Source organism: Artibeus jamaicensis, unplaced genomic scaffold (assembly GCF_021234435.1).
Source record: "Artibeus jamaicensis isolate MK-2021 breed Jamaican fruit bat unplaced genomic scaffold, CSHL_Jam_final scaffold_916, whole genome shotgun sequence".
Classification (NCBI taxonomy): domain Eukaryota; kingdom Metazoa; phylum Chordata; class Mammalia; order Chiroptera; family Phyllostomidae; genus Artibeus; species Artibeus jamaicensis.
In genome coordinates, this window is record NW_026522059.1 from 9,767,252 (window position 1) to 9,792,897 (window position 25,646).

The following is a 25,646-nucleotide window of genomic DNA, read 5'->3' on the forward strand; positions in this document are numbered from 1 at the left end:
ACTTTTTCCATAGCTGAATATGGTCATTTTGCATTTTTCAGCTGGATACTGGTTTCTACACTAATATCATGCACTCTCTTTAGAAAGACTTGGGAAAAATGCAACTTGAACCTTGCGCGAGCATTTCATGCTGGTCTCTCTCTGTTTAGGAAACAAACTATTTCATAAAAGAACCACATTCCATGAAAAGTATGTTTGTTCTGGCTTAAACTTAATCATTTCCTCAGGAAGTCTGATTCAGATAAAGCATCTAAGAAATTCAACATCACTTGGCTTGTAGCAACTGAATGTCATACTTTCTGAATTTCATGAAAATGTTTTCAAAGTTCATGCTGCCCTTTTCAGACCAGGTTTTTCAACTGAAATGTTGTTAGTCTGTGGCCGTCACTGCCCCTCAGATGTCAAATCCAGCGATTCTCTGCATTCGAATGAACATTTTTTGCACACACATCTACGCTTGTACACAAAGGGTTCAGTTTCTAAAGGTGGACTTGGAATGTATTTTGAGATTCTACAGAAATCAGTGGGGAGGAGAGGAACATGGAATTAAGAATGCAGACCTGGACACCAGACAAGCTAACTTCCTGTCCCAGCTCAGCCACTGACTGGCTCTATGAATGTCCATGGGTTACTCCCTTCTCTGGGCCTCAGTTTACTCATCTGGAAAGTGGGAACAATAACCACAGCATACTCATCAAGCGATTACAGGAATTAATACATATGTAAGCTGGAATAGCACCTGGTATACAGTCAGTGCTCAATAAATGTTAGCTATTGTTCTCTGTTTCCTGGTGTGTTCAGGATACGAGGTCGGTTTCATTGAATATTCCAGTTGGTAGAAGGTTGCTATGAAGACTACTAACAGGTCAGCACCCTTCACACAATCGGAATGTAGCCGACGAGGTTCGGTGAAAAGACTGCTGGTTGTCAGGCGCCCACTTTCGGGGCTGAAGGGGCATCAGAGGACGACTGGCTCAGCACCTCTAAGTTTGTGGTGGAGACCCCACGGTCCTGGGGGGAGGAAGTCACTCACGGGGAGCGGCCGAGGAGTGGTGGCTTCCCACGGACAACAGTGCAGAGCCTGGGGGTGGGGGGTGGGCAGCGGCCCGGACTGGCCTGCTACGGAGCGTCCTGTGCAGCCAGAGTGACAGAGAACAGCTTCTCCGTGTTTGCAACTGTCACTATGCAAGGTGACCACCCTGGATGGTAAGTACACTGGCTCCACTTTATCTCCTCACGCTGTCACTCACTGTACTGACAGAAAACACTCCCAGCTGGGGTGTCTCTCTGTGTCTCCTTTCGAACATCCCTGAAAACACATGGCTCAGTTAAAACGACAACACGGATACAAACAAACAGTCCAGAGTGGGAGACAGAGAACGGCCGGGTGCCCCAGCCTGCACCGCAGGGCAACACGCGCCGTGGGTGCTGCTCCGACAGGTTTTGTTTTAAGTTACAGAATACCTGAAAATAAACAACATGCTTTCCTCGACTTTTTATTGTAACATAGAAAAATGCCTTTGAGGACACTTAAAACCTTCAAGTTTTACCCAAACAGGGCATGCAATGCAGCCGGTCCAGGTGCTGGGGCAGGAGGTAGGCGGCGGCCTCCCTGCGGGAAGGTGGGCTCTTCCTACTCGGACTCCCGATGCCTCTTCTTGTGGCTCTCGATGGCCCTTCTGAGTGCTTCCTCCTGGATGAGGTCGCTCATTCTCACATCGGTGTGGCTGCAGCCAATTTTGGGGCAACTGGGAGGGATTGGAAAATGAAGTCCGGTCACTCACCTTGAACGCCCTTCAGCATAAACTTCTTTCTCACACAGGCACTTACAGGAGGACATTGTACCAGAAAGAAGCGTGTGTCAGACCTTGGGGGTGAGGTGCACTCCTTCTCAAGGTCCCTGAGGCCCACCTGTGCAGGGCCCTGCCCCCAGCGGGGGCACAGGCAACACACACCCTGTGCCTCTCCCTGGCACTCTCTGTTCAGTGGGGGCCACGGGTGGTCACTAAGTCACCAGACAGATGCAGACTGTTAGTGCAGTTTGTGTTGAGTGCTGCAAAGGCAAGGAAGGTCGAGCGGGGGAGGGACGAGGTCAGGATGACTGACACACCCGGGGCAGGAAGGAGGGAGGGCACCTAGAGATGAGGCCAGGGGCTGAGTGGGGCTTTGGGTTTGCTTTTTAATTTGAAGAGAATGCAGAGGAGGGCTTGTACCAGGGAGGGCGTGATTCAGTTGACATTTAGAAAACATGGCTCTGGCTGCTCAGTGGGGAACATGGGCAGAGTGGCCACAGGGACAATGGGGGCCCCTGTGCCAGTCCGTGACGGGGGGGGGGCAGCGTGGATGAGGGGGCAGCAGCAATGAGCTTCAGGACAGAACCGAGAGTAGACCCCCACGGACTTGCCGATGGATCCGAGTGAAAAGGAAGAGAAGAGCTCCATCAGGGCTCGGCCTGAGCTGGTGGGCGATGGGTGGTAGGTGCCCTCACCTTTAAGGGAAACAACTAGAGAACCAGGCTGGGGAGGAACCCCGAGGGCTCACAGGTGTGCGTTCCCTCTGAAATGCCCGCTGGGCCTCCTGGTGCAGAGACTGAGTGAGCCAGTGGAGACCTCGGCTGTGGCCGGGGAGCTCAGTGTGTGACTCACGCACAGGCGGGCAGGGAGGAACTTACGCCCATGGCCGTTTAGATGTGGTCTCCTCTGCGGGCGGTGGGTCGGATGAAGTCACCTGATTTCTCCTCAACATGAGCAAGCCTTGGGTGGAGGAAGGCGCCCAGCGCTTGGAGTCAAGCTGACCTAGGTCTGAATTCTCTCTCCCCCGCCCACTTGCTAGTTATGAGACCACAGGCAACTAGTTTTGCCTTCCTGAGCCTCTGTCGCCTCCGATTTAAAATGGGGCAGAGTCGCTGTTTCAGGGACCACAGGCAGCCCCTGCTCGGCATCTCTTGCTCCCCGATCTACGTTGGTTCCCTGGTCACTGTTCTAATACACTTCAAAGTTGATGGTCTCTCTGTCCTCACACAGCCACCACATGTGTGCCCACTTTCATGCATTCACTTGGCCCTTCTCTGTGACCTGTCCTGTGCCAGGTCGCAGGCACCCAGCTGCGAAATGCAAATGCGGGTTCCTGCCCACACGCGGCTCCGGCCTAGTGATCCGAGACGCCTCTTCAAACGACACGGGTATGGTGAGATCAAAAACAACATACAAGACAAGGTCGAAAATCACAAACACGAGACGAAGGACAGAGCCTGAGGGGAAGCCAGTGGGTCACAGGAGCTTTCATCTGTCCAGCAGCAGGAGGTGCAACGGGCCAACACGCAAGAGAAGCTGCCCGGCCCTGGTCTCCGAGTCGGGGCGACTGCACACCAGAGGGACATCCGTCACCGCGATGCCCGGCATGTGGAGCGTGTGTTCACAGTGTTTACGTTTAGAACGTGCCCTGGAGGGTCAGGCACGGACAGCGCTGAGACACGATTCTAACGAGGCCGCCGTAGGAAAGGGGAGCAGACAACGTGGCCCAGGTGTGTCCCATCCTGATGACTAGGCTTTGCCCAGCACAAAATTGTCAGTTTGCTCACAACGTGATGAGATTTCTTGGTTTTCATTAAGTGTTTGTGTGTTTAATGTGTGGCCCAAGACGACATCTCTCCATCCAGTGTGGCCCAGAGACGCCAGAAGGCTGGACAGCCCTGGGGTGAGGACTGAAGGTGCTTAAGGGATGACTTCCACTCACTCCAAACACCTCATGCCTGCAGTGAACTGGATCTTTAAGAATGAGAGTAAACGGCTGCACAGGTGAAAAGGACACAGACACTTTTGTGACTCCAGAAAGGGCATCTGTCATCACTTCAACCTCTGGGACATGGAACTGGGACTCGAAGTAGGTGGCTGGGATGAACCTCACTTAGCATTTTCAGCCCACTGGACATACCCTCTGAGCGCTGGCCCGGCCTTGCTCTCTCCCTCCACAGAACGAAGGCTTCGCCACCGGCAGGCAGACAGTGAATAAGTGGTGGACAGGGAAGTGGGGAGCGAGGTGACGACATCAGTGGTTTTAGTTGGTAAACGAGAGCATCCTGAGAGTGTCTGGCGGAATGGACTGCGCTGCTCCGCTGCAGGGCGGGCAGGTGCGCTCACCAGGAAGGGCCAGGCCCAGGGGGAGCTGCGTCGGGCACAGAGGTCCGAGCTCACTTAGGGGTCAACTCTGGGGACAGAAGCATTAGCCAAAACCCTGTCCAAGGGCAGCCAGGGGGCCCGATGGCACAAATACTGGGTCAGGAGTGAAAAAGACCTGGCTCACGCCTCCCGGCTATGCCACTCTGGGCGGGGACCTAACTCCAGTGCCTCAGTTTCTTCTTCTATAAAGATGAAGGCAGAGGACGGGGTATTGTGAGAAATCACAGGGCAGCACGTGAAGGGGTCAGGGAATTCACCACCACCTGGCGCAATTCCTGCTCCAGGAACCACTCTGCACCCAAGAAGCCTGCGGAGAAGAGCCACCAGCCCCAGCGACATGCCAGAGCCACAGGGACTTGGTGCCCGAGGAGGCATGGGGTAGGGGCACTTTGTCCAGCACGAAGGAGAGTTCCAGGCTCCCTGGAGGAGGGGTAGGTGCAGCGGCTGGGGGAGAACCCTGTTTCTCACCCCATCTCAAGTAAACAAACACAGGTTTTCAAGCCACAAAGGCTGAGGCCAAGCCACCACGACACGATACCGGACCAGGCCACCACTCCCGCAGGGACACAGCACTCTCTCCAAGCAACAGTGCGTTAATCCCCACGACATCCCGGCGAGCAGGTCGGGTGTGGCCGTGCCCAGTCTCAAGCTCTCTAGCTCTTGCGTCACTGCTGTGCAGGAGTCAGACCTGCAGACCTCGAGGGAGAGGCCGGTCCAGCACTCGGGTCACTGACAGGGCGGAACATTCCACCGAGGCAGCCAGCAAACATGCAAGTGTCTGCTGAACAAAGGGAGCCTGAGTCTCGGGGGTTCCGGAGGCTGTGGGGAGCCCTGGCCTCAGCATCAGCCCCAAAGCATAAGATTGTGAGTCTTATGAAGACCAACAATTCCAAGGTCCAATCCAGCTCCAGAAAGTTCTAGAGAGAAGGTCTACAGACCTTGCTGGGACTCTGAATGGCATGGATTCCTATCATACCAAAACGCAGAGAGTAACTGTAACCTACTGATACCTCCCCTGAGTCTAAAATTAGGTGCCACTAAGTAGTTAGGTCAGTGCTAGCGACACCACTAGTCTCTGGCCTTAATAACCAGGGAGCTGCTTGCTTAGCACTCTGTTGCCCCAAAAGCAGCTTCTCCTGAGTGGTCTGCTGTTCTGCGGCCAAGCCATTTGCTGGTCCAGAGCTAGGCTGGAATCCCCCACCACTTCCTGAACCCTGAGTTCTGGGACACGTTGTTATTTCCACCCTGCAGATGGAGAAACTGAGGCTCTGAGAGGTTAGAAGACTTGTTGGTAAATCACAACACGTGTGGAGCTGGAGTTCTGCTGTTCACGTTCAAGCTACAGGCTCGTGAACGTGACTTCATTACAAAGATGGGGGTTCCTACCCAGAAAATGAAAGATGTGACTGTGCAAACCTGGAAATACCTTGTGAACATAAACATCACAAGACAGCTTTATTAGTAAGATAATAAATAGCCTGATTATTAAGAGAGGTGTAACTACTGCATTGAGTTAGGGCTGAAGTCTTGCCGACTTCGTCCTGACTCAAACCCGTGGGGAGGACAGAGACCGGAGCAGGGGCAGCCGACTCCAGTCGGTGCCCAGGGACACAGTGGACGCGGCACTGCAGGCCGGTGACATGGCAAGAACAATCCAGCAGGAAGAGCTGAGGTTTCTCAAACGATGTATCACGGACAGACATCTTTGAACAAAGGGACTGCTCACTGCACGCATGTGCATCCTGGGAAGTGACACGCCCTCATGCTTCATCAGGAGCCTCCGAGGCACGCGGTGAAGAGGCCCTGAATTCCCATCTGCTGCCAACTGCCCCCCTCCATCCCCCACCACTGTCTAGAGCCAGCCTCCGCCCGGGCTCCCATTTCACTCCGCCTTCCCCACTTTTCTCTTTCCAGACCACGTCTTAGCTTCGCTGGGGCCTTGCTCCTCCGACTGCCCTTCCACTGAGGAGGGTCTGACTTAGGCCCAAGGTCAAGTGCTGAAGGCAGCATGTGAGCAGAGCAGAGCCAGGCCCGGGTCCTGTCCTGGCAGCTCTCAGGGGCAGTGACCACCACGTTGGACGCCTTGGTGCCCACGGCCTCACAATCAACATTGCAAGTTCAGAGCTCTCTCTCAAGTTCACAAAGCCACATGGGCACGCCTCCAGGACACCTCCACACGGCCGGACTTTGGGGACCGCAGACTTGGCAGGAGCCGCGCGGCTCCTCTCTGCTGGGCAATGACAGCTGCGCCCCTGAGACGCCCGTTTGGATGCCTCAGCCCTCCTTCACCTCCCTTCAGCCACCAGTCAATCGTTTTCCCTCCGCGTCGCTCCAATTTCATTCCTGCCTTGGTCTGGGCTCTCATTATTTACGACCTAATCTGCTACAAAAGTGCCCTTATTTCCCCGTAGACACTTCCCCGCATGCCCTTCGAATTCACTCCTGAACTGCTACTGGAGGAAGTTCCGAAACTCCAGGTGGGCCCACCTTGCTCCCCCAAAATGTTCTCTTGTGCCTGTTGATTGAATAGTGGCGGCAGAAACAATGACGATGACAATGGTGATGGGATCATGTGCACTGAGTCTCATCACCTGCCAGTCACTTCAAACGCCTCACATATTTCTTAGTCAGATTTCAAACAGGCCAATGGGGCAACTGCAACTATCAGCACCCACTTATAGGTGAGAAAACTAACAAAATCATGACATTCAACACCCTTGGTAATGAACCTTCATACCACTCTCCTATCGTCATTGTCCACCCTCCTTCCACTGTCCCTCTGAAATTCAGTAACTGAAACAGCATCTACTGTCTCCCAGCTGAACAGGCTCTGGACGGGGCAGGCCCTGTGGCCAGAAAGATTCTTATTACCCTTCTTTGAGATCTTTCTCATTTTTAAGGCCAGGAAAAATATTACCTTCTCTATAAATCTCCCAGACTTCTTCCACTTGGATTTCATGGTTGTTATTATTAAGCTATGAGAATCTGAAGAGTTGGCAGAATCTGCACTCAAGCTATAGAAGTATGAGAAAGAGGATTTTTTTGTCTTAAGTGCTAAGTGTTACTCAAGTGCTTCCAAAAAAGGCCAAGGACATTAGAAAGTCAAAGCACATAACTAGGAAGATCCGTTTAAAAGGTGAAGCCGTTCAGGAAGCCCCCCCCCCCCCCCACCCATCCGGAGTCTCGTGAGAAATGTGAGGTATATCAGCAGCCACCCTCGTCAAAGCTGATTCTAGAAGAGTACCATACTCTTTAATAATTAAGAGCCGTGAAAGGGAACTAACCGGGAATACTTATTCCTAGCAATTACATGAAGAAATTAACATTTTGCTTTTCAGCAGAAAAAATGTCAGTAGAAAAGAAAGGACGAGTAACTCAGAAACAAAGGAATTGTGTTTATAGGGTGAGATGGGACGCCCGCTAGGGGAACAGGGCATCTCAGCTGTCAGCTGGGACCTCAGGACAGGCAAAAGCACATTGGGGCGCTCCCCACTTTGCACGAGCAGGCTGCTCTTCTAGAATAAACGGGGAACTTTCCTGCCTGAATGACCACGGAGATATCTGCAGTCCCAACACCCCCTGCAAGTCCACACCCAGCGGAGGACTGGTGGGGAATTCCAGCCCTGGGCCTGGACCAGCAAACTTCTGGGCCCTGGGGAGGCAAAGCACACATCAAAGGGCCTGTTATCAGAAGTCCACTGAGAACCGGTCACACCTGCAATTCCATTCCTAGTGATAATTCCAAACCTGTGATAAGAGCATAATACCGAAAAAGTCGGTCTAGCCAGCTCAGGGTTCTGGGTTAGCTCAGGAACAGAGCCCTGTCCTCTGAGGTCATGGGGGGGTGGGGGGTGAGAAGGTGAAGGAAAATATCCGTATTAAGATTCTCCAAACATTCCAATTTAAAAAAATCATAATAATTTCTCATTGATCAATTACCCAGGAATTTACTGAAATCTTTGGGGAAAGTTATTGACGTAGTTAAAGATATGACAGATTTTCTGTCTTTCTCTTCGTATCACAGCTCTTTGATTTTTTCCAGGTGATGATAGCACAAATTCATAAAAATCCCTGTTACCCGACAATGAAAATGCACCCGGTTCCTTTTTCTCCTATTTTAAGAAGGAGTGGTGGAAGTTCCTTCAGCTCCTCCCGAGGGGATCACTCATTCCCCCCATGCGCTGTTCTCCTGGAAAGCCAGTGGCCCTGGCTACACTGTCTGGGAGGTGAACGTGCTTTCGCGGGGGCCACGCAGCGGCTGTTCCTCCAGCACGGACACAGCTCCCGTGGCCGCCCGGCACCAGGGCGGCTCCACTCCCCTTCCTGGACCCACTCACCAGGCCTTTTTCTTCCGTCTGTGCTTGGACTCGATCATTCGAACAATGGCTTCCTCTTCGTAGATGTGGCCACACACTTTATTTTTCACTGGCTTCTTCATTTCCAGCTGCAATCAAGGAGACATCAGTCTTTTAGTGATGCTAAGGGTCCACTTCCAGGAACTTAAGTCCCAAGTCCTGGGTGCGAGTCCCAGGGCTTTGTATCTTTAAGCTCCCAGTGTTGTAGCTTTAAATGATTAGCACAGGTGACCCCCGGAGAAACAGCTGGGAGGCCAGGGGTAGCAATGCCGCTTGGCCTGTGGCCCTCCTCACCCGGCCTCTCCCCTCCTGAACTGTGGCCGAGGAGTCCGGTCGGAGAGCAAACAGGCACTCCCAACGCCACGTGCTGTGTCTCTCAGGGGAGGACGGAGGGAACAGTACCTGTGTGATGGGGCAGATGAAGTTGGTCTGACTCTGGGTCACGATCATGTCTTCGTCCACTGCTTCTGTGCCCTCCGCCTCTCGGTCAGCCTGCAGACCATCTAGGGGGGAAAAGGAAGTGGCTGAGCCTCCCCAGTCTCGCAGGACGCGATTGGGGGGGATGGAAGGGAGGAGGTTAACTGCTGCTGAGTGTACTGGTGTCAGCCCCTGGGCCGGGCACGTGGCTGTGCATTCAGCCTTCCGCTCCTGAAAGAATCGCGCAGGGTAGGGAGGGTTCCGTCTGCATCTGGAGCGGACGCTGAGACTCGAGCAGTAGGAATCTCCCTTTCAGGGTCACAGAGAGTTACGTGGTGAGAGGTGCCGGCCGGTGACCAGGAGCGGGGCCTGTGGTGTCAGGAGGACCTGCTTGTCCCTTTCACCTCCTGCTGCGGGGCCTGGAGCTATCGAGGTCTCTTTTTAGAGCTCTACAGCCTGCCGCACAAATTCAAAGGGGCTGTGTGTGCCCCAGGCCCGAAGAAACACTCAGTGAACGAACACTAAGGGCTGGGATGCAGCGCTGGGGTTCTCTAATTTTTTGGTCTTAGGACCCCCCTGCTTTTAAAAAAGATTTTATTTATCTTTAGAGGGGAGGGAAGGAGAGGGGGAGAGAAACATCAATGTATGGTTGCCTCTTGTGTGTCCCCTGCTAGGAACTGGCCTGCAACCCAAGCCCTGACTGGGAATCAAACCACAATCCTTTGGTTCACAGGTCCGTTGCTCAATCCACTGAGCTACACCAGCCGGGCTGGTCTTAGGTCCCTTTTATTCTTCTAGACGTTACTGAGGACCCCCAAAGCACTTTTTAAATGTGGGATCTATCTACCAACATCACCAGAGCAGACATTAAGATGGAGGAATTTTGAGAATGTATTTATTTAGTTATTTAAAAACAACTCCGTTATGGCTGAGGCCTTGAAAACCATTTACTGGCTTCAAACAGGAGAAATGGAGTTGATGACGATTACAGGTGAACAAAACGTATGTCGGGTTAACCTTGTTCACTGTTGATCAAAAGTGTTTCACCTGGAGGCAACATGCAGGCTGGATGTGGGTTTTCGTGCAGTAATTCTCCAGTGCACTAAGGCAACTGCTGATAAATAATCAATTGTAAGTGAAACCAACTACTTGCAGCCAACCTATTTCCAAAGAAAAACTGTAAAAATATTTTCAAAAATACTCGAGCAGCAACAAACTTAGAGTGAACGTGGAGGCCGCCACATTTTAGTCAGCCTGTTACTGTGTGGGGCGGGGGAGGGTCCTCGTGCTTCCCGGGACCTGCCTCTGGTCTTCACAGGGGGAGTCCAGGCCCCTCAGGGTCCTTTGTCCACCCAGCGACCCCCCACGAGGGCTCAGGGAAGCTGGACCGGTGGGGAGGAAAGCCAGGAGCAGAGCTGGCAGAGCTCTCGCTGGTGGGCTTTCGCGGGCTCCTCCCGTGGGCCGCGGCCGCCCATTTCTGATTGGGGCTGCGCAGTCCAGATCCGGGCGTCCCTCTGTCCATGCTCCCAGGGCTGCTTCTGCACCCGAGGCAGATTTCTGACTGTGTGTTACACCGTGGAATTCACCGGAAAATCTGTCAGCTGAACAACAGGGTTCAGCCAACGTGAAAGGCTGTGGTTTGTTTTTTTTTTATTTTCTATTTTTAAATTTCAAAAGGTAGAGGAAGCAAGAAAGCACAAGGCAGTGCCACGCCAACCGCGAGGGGAGGCGGGTGGGGAACTGGCACTGGAGGTGGCTGTCAGCACCGGCAGTCACAAAGACAGGGGTTTCACAAAAGAAGGCCCAGGAGGAGTGCCCACGGGGGGGAGGAGCCACAGACCGAGAGTCTAAAAAGAGAAAAAGTCTCCGTGGCTGAACTTCTCCTGAGATAGGACAGTTCCTCATCCGAGGGCTGTATTTATAGAAAGCGATATCAACGCTGGGATTCTACAAGGCCACATCTGGCAATAAAGACCACTCACATGACTTTAGCTGACCCAAAGACAAGTGTCCGATAAGCCTGGTAACAGGAAATTGCCGGAAAAAAACAGATGAAATCACGCAGGGATTTAGTCCATCGATGCACAGCTCTGTGTTCCTGGCCGGTTAATCTGAACACTAAAACCAGTGTTCGGGTCTGAGAGCCACTCCTCTCCGCCCTGACTAGTTCGTTAATAGTCATAGCTCAAGTTTACTGGATGCTGCGGACGGCCACTGTGCTAAGCACACTGTGTACATCGTTTTGCTTACTTCTCACAGAATACTCATGAAACACCACCCTCCTGCATTTCCCATTGTGTAGACAAGGAAACTTAAGCCCCTCCAACACTTTTAAGGCAAAGGCAGATAACGCTGGTATTATATTAAAGAAATAACTGGACTGCATTAGTTCCATGTTACTAAAGGGGTCTTAAAATGTTCCTGGTGACGAAGCGAAGAACGGGACCCCCGGGCACGCCGTCGGCCACCAACACCTGTGAGCCATGCAGTCAGACGCCCACACTGCCTTGAGCCCCGAGCGGCCGGGCAGGCCCCGGAGCCACACCGCACATCCACACGTGGGCCCCCGGGCACGCCAGCGAGCTGCGGAGGAGCGGGGCCCGTACGGAAACCAAAATCACAGCGTACCCACGGGGAATGTTAGTACCTTAAATGGGGTTTATCTGAAGTCAAAATACGAACAACAAAAAGATGGAGAAACCAGGGAAATGCTTGGAGCAGTCTTCAGTGAACAGGTAAGGTATCCAAAGTCCAGGAGTACTCCCCAGTGACGTAAAGCTGGGGGCAGGCAGTGAGGGCATCCGCTGGACCCCAAGACGTGGGTTCACCGTTAGTCGGTTACAACTGCAGATGAAGAGCTCAACAGCTCGGCCTTCAGTCCTTCCCACCTCAGCCACCTTCCTCGTTGCTCAAGCCCAAACCTTTGGAATGGCCCTGGTTACTCCTTTCCCTTCGTTCCTCTCGTCTAAACCGTTGGCAAGGCCTGTGGACTGGTTCTCAGCTACATTCCCTAATCTAAGTCCACACCCTCCTCTCCATCGCCACTCCACCTCAGTCCGAGCGAGGATGGCCTCCAGCCCAGACTGCGCCCGGCTGGCCTCCCCCCTGCCACGCGGCACTTTCCTGTTTCCAGAACACACCAAGCTCTGTCCTGAGGTTGGGCCTTTACTCTAACCTGTCTGGAATGTTCTTCCTCCTGATCTTTGCATGTCCTACTCTTTGTCATTTTAAAATGTCAGTTTAAATGTCATCTCTTTGGAGGGGCCTTCTCGGAAGCCCCAAGCTAAGGAAGACCCCTAGGCACTCTCCGTCACACCACTCTGGTGACTCTCTGCACAGCACTCACCTGAGCGTGGAGGTATTTTCTCCTTCCCTCCCCCCTCCCTTGTTCTCTTGCAGGGTCTGTCCGGCTCACCGACGTTTCTGAGTCCAAAATGTCCCTGGCAAACAGTGACAGGCATTCAGCAAACCTCTGATTCAGTAAAGGGCTTTGTCCAACGAGGCAGGAGTGGGCATATTTTTCATAAGGACACACTTACCATGTTTGACAGAGGTGGCGACACCCACCCACACACACACACACACACACACAATAACAACTTCATAGGTTTCAGGCAAACAACAGAGGATTTCACTCTAGCTTGGGGAGCAGCCTGGGACCCTCAATCACATGTCAAAGGCAGGAAGTAAATATAAGTTTTACAATTACAGTAGGCTGTGTGGTAATTACAAAGGAGACTCTAGACATGGTCTTGTGGTCAGAAAATACATTTGGTCGTGGCCACACACAGCTCCAGGATTAGTCATTTGTCTGTCTTCAGGCTCCCAAATTGGGCCACCAGTTAGACTGTCTCAGGACGGCTGGGGATACAAGGTGACTGCTGTGTGCCTTTTCAATTAAGCCTGGTGTTTCTCTAAAAGCACCTTTCTCTCTGAGTTAGTGGCGTATAAAGAAAATACTTTACAATATGTGTTGCCTGCCTGAGATGCTTGCTGGACTGTTCAGGTTATTTTGTTGCACGATTCTAGGACAGCTCATTTGAAGAGGCTGGGCTGTCCACGGAAGGTCTGGGGGCCTCCCTGATGTGCAGAAGAACACTGATTCCAGGTTCGAAACTTCATAGTTACAGTGCCTGTGTAGTGTTTGGGCCGACTCCTCACTTGTTCCTCCTCCCCAGTAACCTACAGCGAGGGTTCAGAGTGGACCCACCTGTCAACTTGGACACATGGCAGACTGTAAGTGGGAAAAGAATTCAGAGCAGTGTGTGTGTGGCACCAAGGTCACTCTATGGCACTGCTGGGTGTCCAGCTTTGCATCACAGTTTCTTCCTGGGATGGGGGCCTATCCTGAACGAATAGGATCAAGTTGCTGGACCTACTTGAGGTTGGACCTCGCTAGGTCTGGACCAAGTTGCCATCCAGGTGACTGGGCCCTAGTTTGCAATGCTCTCTGGCACCTAAGACTGCTGTGTGTGAATGGCTTTTGCAGAATTAAGATGCAGAAAATGCCCAGATAAGTCCTATTGGATTTTCCTGGGTGATACGACCTTCACAGGCTGGCAAAATTCAAGGCATCAATTTTCTACAAAGATGTTTAACAAACATGGACTGAATTAAAACAATTCAGTCAGAACAACGGCTAGGAGATAAGGATCCAGGAAACGTTATTTATCTTATACATTTTATTAAAATCAGTGTTACATCCTTACAACACTGTTCCTGCCATTGTTATCGGTTTTACCACCACTGTGTGCCCCGGGCACCGTGACTGGTGTTGGCGAAAGCAATCCTTGCCCCCGGGGAGCTTGGTCACACAGGAGACAGGCAGGCTGCTGCCAGAGCCCCTGTGTTGGAGGGAGTGCTGTAATCCTCAGGGCCTGAATGTCTGCCTGGCTTAGTCACAAAATGCAAAGCAGTCTTGTGAGCGCTTTGCATATCCGGACGCTTTGGAAAGAAGCTCCCAGACAAGGACAGTGCTGGCTTCTTTGGAGAGCTGATTGGTATCTGACCTGCGTCAAACAGAAGGGCCTGCCTTGCCACCTCCACTTTCTGACGCAACCCTGCTGCCCCTTTAACGTGAGCATTTCAGTCTTAGCCCCCGGAGGTCAACATTCCGATCCATGGTCCTCCTTCTTCCCTTAGCTATAATCTTTATGCATCTCAGACCCCAGGTATGTGGAGAAGGTATCTCTAGCCAATCCAACCCAGCCCAGCCCCGCCCCGCCCCGCCCATCAATCCCTACAGCCAACCTCCCTTCTTTGAAATCTCACACCTGCTGCCTATACCGTACTCTTAGCTTTAACTTTTCCATCATTCAGTGGTTTCATGGAGATGAAGCTTCTCTTCCAGGTAGAACGAAAACTCTTTGAGGACAAGCACTGTGTGGGTTGAAGTCAAGCCAACTCAATTCAAGGTGTCTTTGCCTACCATCTGCTCTGTGCTCATCACTGCTCAAGTGCCAGGCGTGGACACAAAGGACTCAGGCTGGGCCTGGTGGGGGAATAGACTCAGACACTGACGTTCTGTTCAGTGAGTGAAATAATGTGTGTGCTGTACAAAGTACGCTGGTAACACAGAGGATCTCTGAGGGTGGGGTGAGGAAACCAGGTGAACGGCGGAGAAAGTGGTGACTAAGCCAGGCTCTCCGGGCAGTGCGATAAGAGGAGGGAGGGCGGATGACAGCATTCCGCACCGCAGGCCCTGGAGACGGCCTGCCTGGGTTGCGGTCCTGGTTCCTCCACTTTTGTAGCTGGGTCCTCTCGGCAAGTTGCTTTACTTTCTGTCTCTATCTTCTCAGCTGATACGGAGCCGTACAATGGAGCTGATAACTGTACCTACTCCATAGAACTGTCAAAGGGCTACATGTGTTAAGGTATGAAAAATTCTTAGAGCAGTGCCTGGCAAATAGCAAGCAATTAATAAACATTGGTATGATTATTAACAGTATTAGGCAGTACACGCACCTGTAGACCTTGAATATAGTGGGTACCCGCAATATGGATGTTCAATTACATAAAAATGACATGGAATCACCCAAAAAGAAACAGCAAGACAGTCGGACCCAGGCTTCTATCTGGAATGAGCTCTCTCAGGCCCCGGGGCAGTGGGAGGCCTGAATTAGCCCAGCTGTGTTTAGCTGACACAGTGCTACCAACGTCTTCAATTCCTACCCGTTTTCACTTCCATGGCTCTTTCGACACTCCACTAAAGGTCCTGAAAGTAAACTGAACGGAGAGTTTCAAAATATTTCCTCCAAATGAGCTGACACTCGTAGTCAGATGTACCCTTTCACATTATCTCATACTCATCAGTCTACCTACTGCTATTTCAGAAATGGGCTTCGTCCTCAGCTGCCGTCACGTAAAAATTTACTTCCCCTTATTTAAATACTGTCAATACATGCCATCTCAAAATACGGGGGCTTTAAAGTAATCAAAACCCAGTGCGTTCTACAGCTGAGACAATAACCAACCAGGTTTTGACAGTCATACAATATTCATTTCAAGCCAACAAATATTGAAAATATCCCCAAACTCGGCACATGTATTTGTTACCTCTTATAAGAGAAGGTTTAACGACCATCTCTAGATTACCAAGCAAAAGCAGGAAATCGAATGCGCACGTTCTATTCCTTTGTTCTGGGCAATTAACCAGAAAACCACACAAGAGGAAAACTGACAAGCCAGCACGGAGAAGGTCTACGACTCACCATTATTCAGATCCAAAGTACAGTGCGAACTAAGCAAAGATCAGAAGATGAGAAATGCCATTTGAGCTGACATAATATTTTATTTTAGAGGGTTATCAATACCACCCATCCAGGGAGCTCTGACAGCACGTGAAATCTGTGTTTAAACGACTTTGACTGTCTCCTCTTCGTTCTCCCTGCTGCTGTCCTAACTCAAGGCCTCAGGATTTCCTAGAACGCTGCCAAGGTTCTTCATGCATCTCTGCCTGAGTCCCCCCACCCTAGTCTACCCTTCCTACTCCCACTAGCCACCTTTCTCAAACCACAGCCTGCTACGCGCAACAGCAAGACTTTTCACTAGTTGGCCCTGAGCACCTTTGTCTCTCACTGCTACTCACCTCGATCCTGCCTCCCACCTCCAGCCTCAGCCGATCAGTTGCCCGCACTGGACGAGCCCTTCTGCGCCTCTGCCAGCCCTTCCCCTGGCAGCCTCTGACCACCCTCCAGGGCTCAGAAATTTCCTCCAGGGCGTCCCCAAGCACAGGTGAGCCCTCCTTCACCTCCAGCGTCTCTTCTGCACAGGCTGTAACCAAGTGTTTGCTTCTCCAGCTTCCCCACCAGACTGTGAATTCCTCAAGGGAAGGAACTCCATTTGACTTCTCTCCAGATTCTCGGTGAGCCAGGAAAGATGCAGGATCTTAGTAAATGTTCACTGAGTGAATGGTTGCTGAAATAGAATGCTTGGAATATTGCTATAAGGAAAAGCACTGTGATGATAAGATGAAAACAGTAAAGAAGACTGTTTTGAAGGCAAGTATTTTAGAATAAGACAGCTTGGTCCTCCATCTAATTACTCATTTTCTAGACAGGAAGCGCCATGACACTGCCTAGCCCATTCCACTCTACATTCTCTGTCCCGCTTCAGTGCAAAAGCAAATCACCAAAGCGCAAGATGATAAAGGCCGTACTCCAAGAAACAAGTTGTATTGCATACTGTCTAAATCATTTCTAATTCTGTTTATTTGCCCCCAGCCACCTATGTTCCTAGGCAAATACAATATGTTGTCAAAATGTTATCCGTTATCGAACATGTGGAAATGATTTTGAGTTTGCTGAGCACACCCAGGGAGGGCAGAGGGTAGGTGCAGTGACACTCGGGGACCGCAGTGTTTATAACAGAGGAACGCTGGGGACAGCTGGACAGCCGACGGCTGTGGCGGCTCCGTGCCCCATGCCCCACGCCCGACAGTTGTTAAAGAAAACCTGCAGCACTGGAGATGCGTGTGTTGCCCCCCGAGGTGAAAAATGAGATTAAAACTGTATATGTAGGATGATCGATTCATCTTCAAAGTGGTACACAGGAAAAGCCTGAAAGGAAGTCTGATGCAACACCGCGGCCCACGGGGTCCGGATGACGTCACTAGCGTGTCTGCAAACTGGGGGTGGAGGCATCGGGGAAAATGTCTGAGCTCTGGGGAAAATAATGATTTCGCTGGCACACTTTACAGCTGGCACTCGTCACAGGACCGAGGGCTACTTGTGAGGCACGCAGGGCGGGCAAACGGCGCTGAGGATGGAGGATTTGTTTATTCAATCTGTCAAACTGAAACGAATTATGAAATCAAGTCCGGAGACTATTTTATTAAAAAAGGAACTTTAAAAATGATCATTGCTCAACTTGAAAACTGCAAACGTTTCAAAGTTGGGTCAAGGCTGCGGCTAGGACACCGATCCCTGACATTTTCTAGCCACATATTCCTAATGACAGTGAAAATATTCCAAATGCACCTGCTCCCCAACAAGGAAATACATCACATTTTATGTAATATCGTCTCTTCCATCTCCTCTTAGAGCTCTACCTGGAGCAACAATGAAATTCTGCTAGAGAAAGCGAGACTTTAGTAACAGAATAAAGCTGGCCCTAACATCATACTTGGTTCTGTACAGCTTCTCAAAATCAATGATATACTTAACCCTAAAACAATCAAGTTCGATCCTCCAAGGATCAGAAGTGCTGAAGACGTCCATGTCGGGATCAAGTGCAGTGCAGGGAGAGGTCTGTGTGTTAGGTGAGGGCGGGCAGGGCGGCTCTCCCCACAGACCTGAGACTGTATAATGATGAGCAGCCCACGTTCCCTCCCAGGGGCCCCGAGCTGAATCGGATACGTTACTCCACAGGATTTACTCAGCATGGTAGTTACAAAATGCCACAGATTCTACAATAGGTATTCATCAAACAGGCTCATTTTTCCGAGCATGTGACAGAGGATCAAGCTTTGTCTTCAGTCCAATTAAAAACTGCTGTTCACGGCGGCACAATGTCGTCATATTAAAAAAAGAAAGAAAGAAAGGGGAGCCATCCCCAAAGTGCCTTCAATATGGAAGAAATTAAAAAAGGTCACAGCCCGAGGGGCCAAATCTCGGGAAGCTTAACAAGCCTGTCAGCAACCATGTCAGCCCGGCCACCCAGGGCGCGGTGCTCGCCCGGCCTGCCGCGGCCTCCGCGGTCAGCAGCCCACGGGCCCTCCGCTCGGCCCTGACATCTGCTTTCAGTTTTTTAGGGTCTTGTCTGAAGTCCGCATAACAGAAAAAAAATAACCCAAAGCACCTCCTGCCAACTGGATGGAAGAAGTAAAATGAGAGAGAGGAAGAAAGTGGGGGGGGAGGGAGAAGGGGGATGGAGGTGGAAGGAGGAAGAGCAGGAGAGAAAGAAGAAAGGGAGGGAGAAGCTGGAGGATGGGGGAGTGTGCACTCACTACCCCAGGAGGGGCGCTGCCGCTGCCCGAGGCCCTCCCACCGGCCCCCAAGCCCTCATTCCACTCCTCGCCCCCGCCCCTCCCCCTCCATCCTCCCAGCCTCCCCACATGCAGAGGAAGACACATGACTTCACAACCGGGATCAGCTTAGGACAAGCTCTTGTGAATGTGGACAATAGATCTGAGTCACTTGTTCATTTTGTAAACATGAAGAAATCACACTTTTAAAACTTCCTCCTTCATGACATTACAGCACCTGACAATATGCTTAGCATGAAACACCTACTCTTTTCCTCGTCCACACCCACAGGTGTCAGGAGGGACAGACCTGTGTTCTCACCGGAGGCTCACGTATCTCAGGGCAGGTGATGAGGGAGGGCCTGGCCGTGGTGTCTCCCGCCTCACCTCGGGTGGGCCTCGCAGGAGGAGGAGCAGGCCAGGGAGCTGTGTGCCAGGGCCACGGCCTTCCTCTGGGAAAACTCAGGGTCTAGGGGCGCTCAACACATCACCAGGGGTTGCCTGTCGGTGCCACTGTCCCCCTCACTAATCTGCAAGCAACCGAAGGCCCAAGATCACTTCTGCTCATCTCTGGATCCCTAGGGCCGGGGCGTCGAACTCCTTTTCGCTGGAGGCCACACCTGCCCTGCGGTCGCCTTCAAAGGGCTCAGTGTAACTCTAGGACTATATAAATGTAGTTACTCCTTAACAGTTAAGTGAGAGCTCGGTGCTGCCGCCGGGCAGAAACTAGGTGCCGGTGGATAAAACAAGGTGGAGGGACATGGCCTACGGGCCTTGTGTCTGCCACCTGCGCCCTAGGACAAGGCTGATGCAGAGGCTGTCAGAACACGGTCCAATCTGAAGCAGTCCTTGGTGACTCAAGAAATTGTTCTGTCCCCTCCCTAGCTCTTCTGTGAGAAAGGGGTCTGTGCGAGGCCTGGAAGGCACGGCCTCCGGGAGGGCGGGCCAGGGCTGTGGCCCCAGGTGCCCTGGGCTCCGGGGCCATAACCAGGGTGCTGCCCTTCCTGCAGGCGTCAGTCTTTGTTCCTGTCTGCTCACAAGGACACTGTGACGATGAGATCAACGTTTTGTCCTCCTTAGAGGAAGAAACCTAATGTAAATACATCACGGCAGTAACCAAAACATCAGGAGTAAGGAGAACTCGGGGGACAGTTTCCGGGAGGGCCAAGTGGGAGACTGGCTGATCCTGTTTCCACTGTCCTGGCCCACGGGGGGCCCGGCCCCAGCACCCCAGAGGACAGTCTGCAGACACCCACAGTCCCGGAGACAGCAGCAGTGGACGTGGAGGAGCAGACCATTAAGCAGGAACAAACCAGAGAGAAGGAGGAGGGTTCTCAGAACCAGCTTTACCATCTCCAGAGGAAAAGCAGAAGGTCTCAGACAACCTCCTTTCTGAGCAGAGTGGGGACCGTGCTGCTGGGTGGGAGCCACGGTCTCCAGCGTGTAGCCCACCTACCGGATGTGGCACAAGCAGGAGGGCACCAAATAACCAGCGCGCACCCCCCACACCGCAGGGCAAGGCTTCTAGTGCGGCTCTGCAGTGTCCCGATGCCAATCCTCTTCCTTTGCTAAACATTCTTTCAAGATGAAGAGAGGACAATATGGCAAGGCGACAGGGAAGCTAGTCTCTCGCTCTGAGCCCCTCAAACCTGAGCCCCAAAAGCGTAGCAGGGAGTCCAGGAGCCCGCAGAGGAGGTGGGCTAAAAATACATGAAGGGTGAACATCAAGGAGGTAGGGAAATTATGCAGGGGAGGTAATTAGCACACTAATTATAGGGGTTGTAATGAGAAGCAGTGGAATGAAATTAAGGAAAGGAAAAATTTAATTGTTGGGAAAAAATGGGCCCATTGTGAGGGGAGGCGCTGGGCTTCGCCTATGCCTCGCACAGGCACAGACGGAAGGCCGTTCATCCCGACCCAGCTGGTTCAGACTGAGCTGGAAGCTATTTAAGGGGAATGTTACTTCGTTACCAAACGTGGATGAGGTTACCTCGTGACACGCCGCGGCCTCGCACAGCCGGCTCTACCATTCTGCTCTCCTTTCCAAATTACACTGTAAAGCAGCTAATGATAAAACGGCCTCTGACTGTTCCATTCCCAAAATATGATTCAACATCTAAGGAGATCGAGAGTGGCAGAGTGAGAACAAGTGAAAAAAAAAAAAATAGAGCACAGGGAGGCATGCTCCACTTACAACGGTTTTAGAGACGAGAGGGAACAGAAAAGGAATACAAAAATAGGTCCTGTGTCTTATTTTCAGAACTCGGTTACATTATTTTGCAGAATTCATGTGAAGACGGCCACAAAACGGAATCAGGCACTGGCAGCACATGGTAGGAGCACGGGCTTTCCGACACCAACCCCGTTTCCCGGGGACGGTCTGGGCGACCGAAACTCACAGCCTAGATGTGGTCGAACTTCACATCGTGTTAAAAGGCTGCCGTGCTGGAGGCTAATGGTTTCCTAGGATCAGGAGGAAAACTTAAAGGGGATTTATTTTCTCTTTCTCGTTCGGGAACCCAATAGTTCATGCAACTCTCATTTGCTGAATGGCTGCTGAGCACCACCGTCCCCCGGGCGCAGAGGGTGGGAAGGCCCGCGGTTGACACAGACAAGTAAACCCGTAGCCAGAGCCTGGGCAGCAGGATAAGCTCAGGAGCTCGCAGGGAGGCTTCTGACCCTCCCGTCCGCCCGAGGGACAGTCACACTGGGAGGGATCTCGAAGGAGCAAAGGCAACAATGTCAGAGGAAGCATATGCTTGACACCCTTTCCTCCTCAGGAGAGGGGTTTTTAAAAGCAGACACGCCAATAACGTGCACAAACACCCTATGTGTCTATCCCTATAAATTAATAAAAGCATTTTAAAGTCAGGGTTGTTTTTTATATTACCTGATATTTTCCCAGTATTAGTATTATTTACACGCCTCCTACAATCCAAGAGAAACAGGAGCGTGCCTTGCTTGCTTCCTCTTCAGCCCCCCCAGCCAGCACCATTAACAGCGGGCCTGCCATGCACAGGGGGTCCCTGTGTACACCAGGGTCGGTGAGGCAAAGCCCCTGGCCCGAGGGACTCACTGTCTCGTGTTGGGACAGAGGTGCCATTAAAACACAGTGGGATTCATTCTATGAGCTTCAGCAGCGGGCCCCAGAGGGGGCAGGCCATTCTGGGCAGGGGAGCAGGGAGCTCCAGCTAGGCCGACAGGCAAGAGGGGTCCAGGTGCCCCCGGAACGCCGGGACACGGGAAGCTGGGAGGGAAAGGGATGCAAGGCCGACCAGGATGATGGCACGTACTGCTAAACAGTGATCCTTTCACGGCAGCAACGTGTCGGGCACTCTAAAAAATGGATTCCACGTGCGAGTTACAGGCATCATGGCCAGGTTTCTCAGGGTAAGTCCTATCTTGTGAAGAGGGACTCTGTGCTCTCTCCCGCTCGTTTGCTTATCCTTGCCCTTCACGTCAACGGTAAATTCAGGGCTAGAGCTATAAATACATTCTCAGAGAATCCTTTAAAAACCTTTGGTCTGATTTCAGATGCTGAGATATCATAAGCACTGCTATGGCCTGAGTTAGTCCTTATCAAAAAACCTTTTCCATAAACACTCGATTTCATTATGCACGCTATATTTATTCCTCCGGTAATAAGTTTCATTTAGAATCCTGCTACAGACGACAGGCACTGTATTTTGAAAGGACGGACAGCCTGCAGGCAGATTCAAAAAGCAGAGTTTACAACACTCAGCATTTTATAATGCAGGCTTTCATCTTGTACAACATTAACTACATAATCGCTAACTTGATTTTTCTTTTCTTCTCTGTATTGCTTCAGAGGTTCTGATCAAATGTTTGCTGCCACTGCTAATGAAATTCAGGGAAGGACCACTGGTTTTTAACTCCGCTTGGGACTTTCCATGCAACAGATGTTTGTCCAGTGCTGTCAGAACAAACAAGACTGGTTATTCCTAAGTGCAGAGGGGACATGGCTTTTCAAAGAAAAAGTGAGAAGGAAATTCGAGCAAAGGGGACTTGGGGAAATCTGTCTGGAAGACACTGTGTGTTCTGTGGATCTGATTGTATGAGAAGTGGTTGCAAGAGCTTTTATACGAAAGGCATTGTTTTTCCCAGCCAATATGGAGGGTGCAAAACACAGTGCCTTCACGTCAACTGTTTGCCGATCACGAGAAAATTGTATGTGGGTGGGAACTGCACCGAGTGACTGCAAGTTCCCAGCTCTGTCACCAAAACAGGCTGCATTGCCTGCTGCTAGTGTCCTTGACTTTGTTCTTTCTCCAACTTGAAAAATAAAGGGATGAGGATAGGAAGGGAGCAGATTCTAGAGTCTCGAAAACCCATTCCAGTTTTAAATCCTCTCTCCCTCCAGTCATTTTCCAAATTTTATCCCCACAGGAATCAGAACACGTTAAACACAAACAAATAAGGTTTTTATGACTATTTAAGGAGTCAACTCAAATGACTGCTCACACTGGTCTCAAAGCCAACTGTTGCCTTTAAGAGTCAACCTATTTGCAAACCAAACTTGCATAACATCCTAGTTTATGTTACAGAAATAAATGGCCATTAGTAACTTAGCAAATAAAATTTGAGTTTCAAGTGATGAAAACATGTTTCACTATGACCAATATTGAGTATAAATTGAGCAACAGAGACGGTTACCCAAGTAGAACAGGTAGGCGCAATGTGGTTGTTACCCACATTTTGAAAACTGTGTTCGGGAAGCCTCAGAATCACAGCACTGTTTTTACAGAAGTCAACGGACCACAAGGAACAATTGTGTGGAGACCTGCCCTGCACTTGGGAGGGGAGTAAGGCTGCAAGTCAGCAACAGTAACAGAAATTAAGCCAGTAGCTCAGTACGTTTTCCCAGAAGAAGCAGACTTCTTGCCGTGGCAAGGACATCTAACCTACTTTTAAAGCGAAACCTTGGCCCATTCTTCTTTTTATACTTCCAGAAGACAAACATCTCAAACATCCCATTTTTCCAAGTTACAATTATTTTTTCAAAGACTTCTACCAATTAGCTCACACGAACCCCTAATTTCACAAACATTAAGTGGCCCATTGGTCGCAGAAAAGGGCAAGGAGATCAGACCTGGAGACACCTGGACAGAGACGGACAAGTTGAGGCGTCAGCTGGGGGAAGGGATGCCTGTGGCCTGCAGGGGCCTTGCTGGTGTGAAGGTCTTTGTCACCATTAAGACCATCCATTTAAAAATATCAAAAAGCACACACTGGAGCCCGTATACTTCTTTATCTAAAGACGCATCCACCTGAAAGCCCAACCCATTCCCAAGCAGACTAAAATGCGGCTTGCCAAGAGTTTTCAAACAAGGAACTCACGTTCTCCCAAAGAGCGAGTTGGCTGCGGCTAATCTTCCACCGTCTGTACTCCAGACAGAAAATGTCACACATGGAAAACAGAACTGTGAACCTGGCTGTGTGACTCTCCCTGTGGTCAGCTCCCCCCACTTCCACTCTGCATCAGTTTCACTCAGCAAGACCCCCGGCATCCTCTGCAGTTCTCCCAACCCAGCCTGGTCCTCACCATCCTTTCACAGCTCCCCCCTTTAAACAGGACCAGCCCCCCTGCTTGCCTCTGCACAGCTTCTGACAGAGACAGCGAGGCAGTGAGGGAGGAGCAGGGGGCTCCGAGTTGGATCTAGGGGAACCCCGCCTTCCCTCGTTGTCTGACCTCAGGCAAGTCACCACCGGTCAGAGCCTTGGTTTCCTCATCCGTGAAATGGGCACCGAACTAGCAGGACTGTTGTGAGGACTGAGCATTTTGCTGAGGATCTCCTTTAACTTAGGTGTTTAAAGTACCTGGCACGTGATAAGCGATGCAGGTCTCGCTTTCCTTCCCCTTGGGGCTGCGTGTGTCTGCTTCTGCTTCCTGCGTCCACTGCGTCTTTCACGTCTCCTTCAAACCCGCTTCAGGACCCACTCCTGCTGGCAGGGGGCTCCCGCCAGGCTCAACGCCCCTCTGCTCTCTCCATTACGAGGTGTGGGGTGACAACAGATGGCCTCTCCTAGTTCGTCTCTTCCCTAGTCCTGTGTGTTCACTTCCTTGCTACAGTGCCTAAGTTAATGCCATATGCACGCTGGGTCATTCATGACGTTTTCTGTGACTCTACCTCTACCAATGCCACTGTATCATTTGTTCAGGTGGCGTATCGACCTGCCTGTCCACTATGAACTTTCCCCTTTGGCTGAGCAATGCCTAATTCTCACTGTTAAACATCCTCACTCATCAGCGACTCTATCACATATGACATCTGCTTATCTTTCTAATGTGATCCTTCCTCTTCACCCACTCGGTCACGTCACCATGTCAATGATTTGCCAAGTAAGTGACTCCTAGTCATTTTCCACTTGACCTTGAGCATAATTCAGAACACTGTAAGAGTTTGTATTGTTTTCCCCCCCATCCTGTGAACTAGCCCCCATTTTGCTCCTGTGTTTATTGACAAAAACGGAATTTTTTAGTAACTCCTGCTATCTCTACGTTTCCTCCCAACGTGGAGAGGCCTCAGGAAAGGAGGTGGCATGGGCTTAAACCCTGCCTCGCCTGGTACCCCCGAGCAAGCCACCCCACCTGTCTGGCTTCCTACATGTAAATGGAAAAACACCTGCCTGGCAGGACTGCTCTGAGCATGAAGCCATGTTGGGTAAGATGCTAAACTCCAGGCTTGGCACAGGGCCGCTGTCAAGAAACGGGGGGAGGACGTTTCTCAGCCGTCCAGAGCGGCCTCCCACGACCCAACCACCCTGTCACACCGGCCGCGACGTTGAGGGTCTGGCTCAAAACTCAGGGTCCCTCCTTGACTTCCCTCCGAAGGACAGTCACCCCCAAGAACCTCATCCACTGCTGCAGGACTTCTGAGTTGCTTTAAGATCCTTCGGAGGCTTTTTTGAAGAAATAAAAACCGTTCTCCAACACACTCTGCCCACATCTCTATGCACATCCTGAGCTCTGCAGCCTCATCGTTGTCCCGGGAACACCAACCCCCAGCTAGAGCCCTTCCTGATTAAACAGAACAGACACTGTCCCAACTGGACCCTGGAGAAAAACAATTCTGCCCAGGCATGGAGAGGCGAGGGAGAATCCTGGCTGGACTAAGGCCCTTCACACTTCCTGGCCAGGGATGCAGAATGGATGTCTCCGAGCTCCTCTGGGCTGGAAGACCAGAGTATCTCAATTTAATATACCGGATCCCC

At 51.3% G+C, this 25,646-nt stretch overlaps 1 protein-coding gene across 3 annotated transcripts in view; it reads right to left on the reverse strand.

The window, feature by feature from the left end:
* Positions 1-1,480: 1,480 nt before the first annotated feature.
* Positions 1,481-25,646, reverse strand: part of NSMCE2 (NSE2 (MMS21) homolog, SMC5-SMC6 complex SUMO ligase) — a 194,886-nt gene continuing 170,720 nt past the window's right edge. For all 3 annotated transcript variants that reach the window (XM_053661134.1, XM_053661133.1, XM_037166613.2), the window contains 3 exons: positions 8,936-9,036; positions 8,516-8,622; positions 1,481-1,748 (listed from right to left, as the gene is read on the reverse strand). In XM_053661134.1, coding sequence (XP_053517109.1) covers positions 1,634-1,748; positions 8,516-8,622; positions 8,936-9,036 — 323 coding nt within the window. In that variant the 3' untranslated portion in view covers positions 1,481-1,633. The remainder of the gene's footprint in view (positions 1,749-8,515; positions 8,623-8,935; positions 9,037-25,646) is intronic.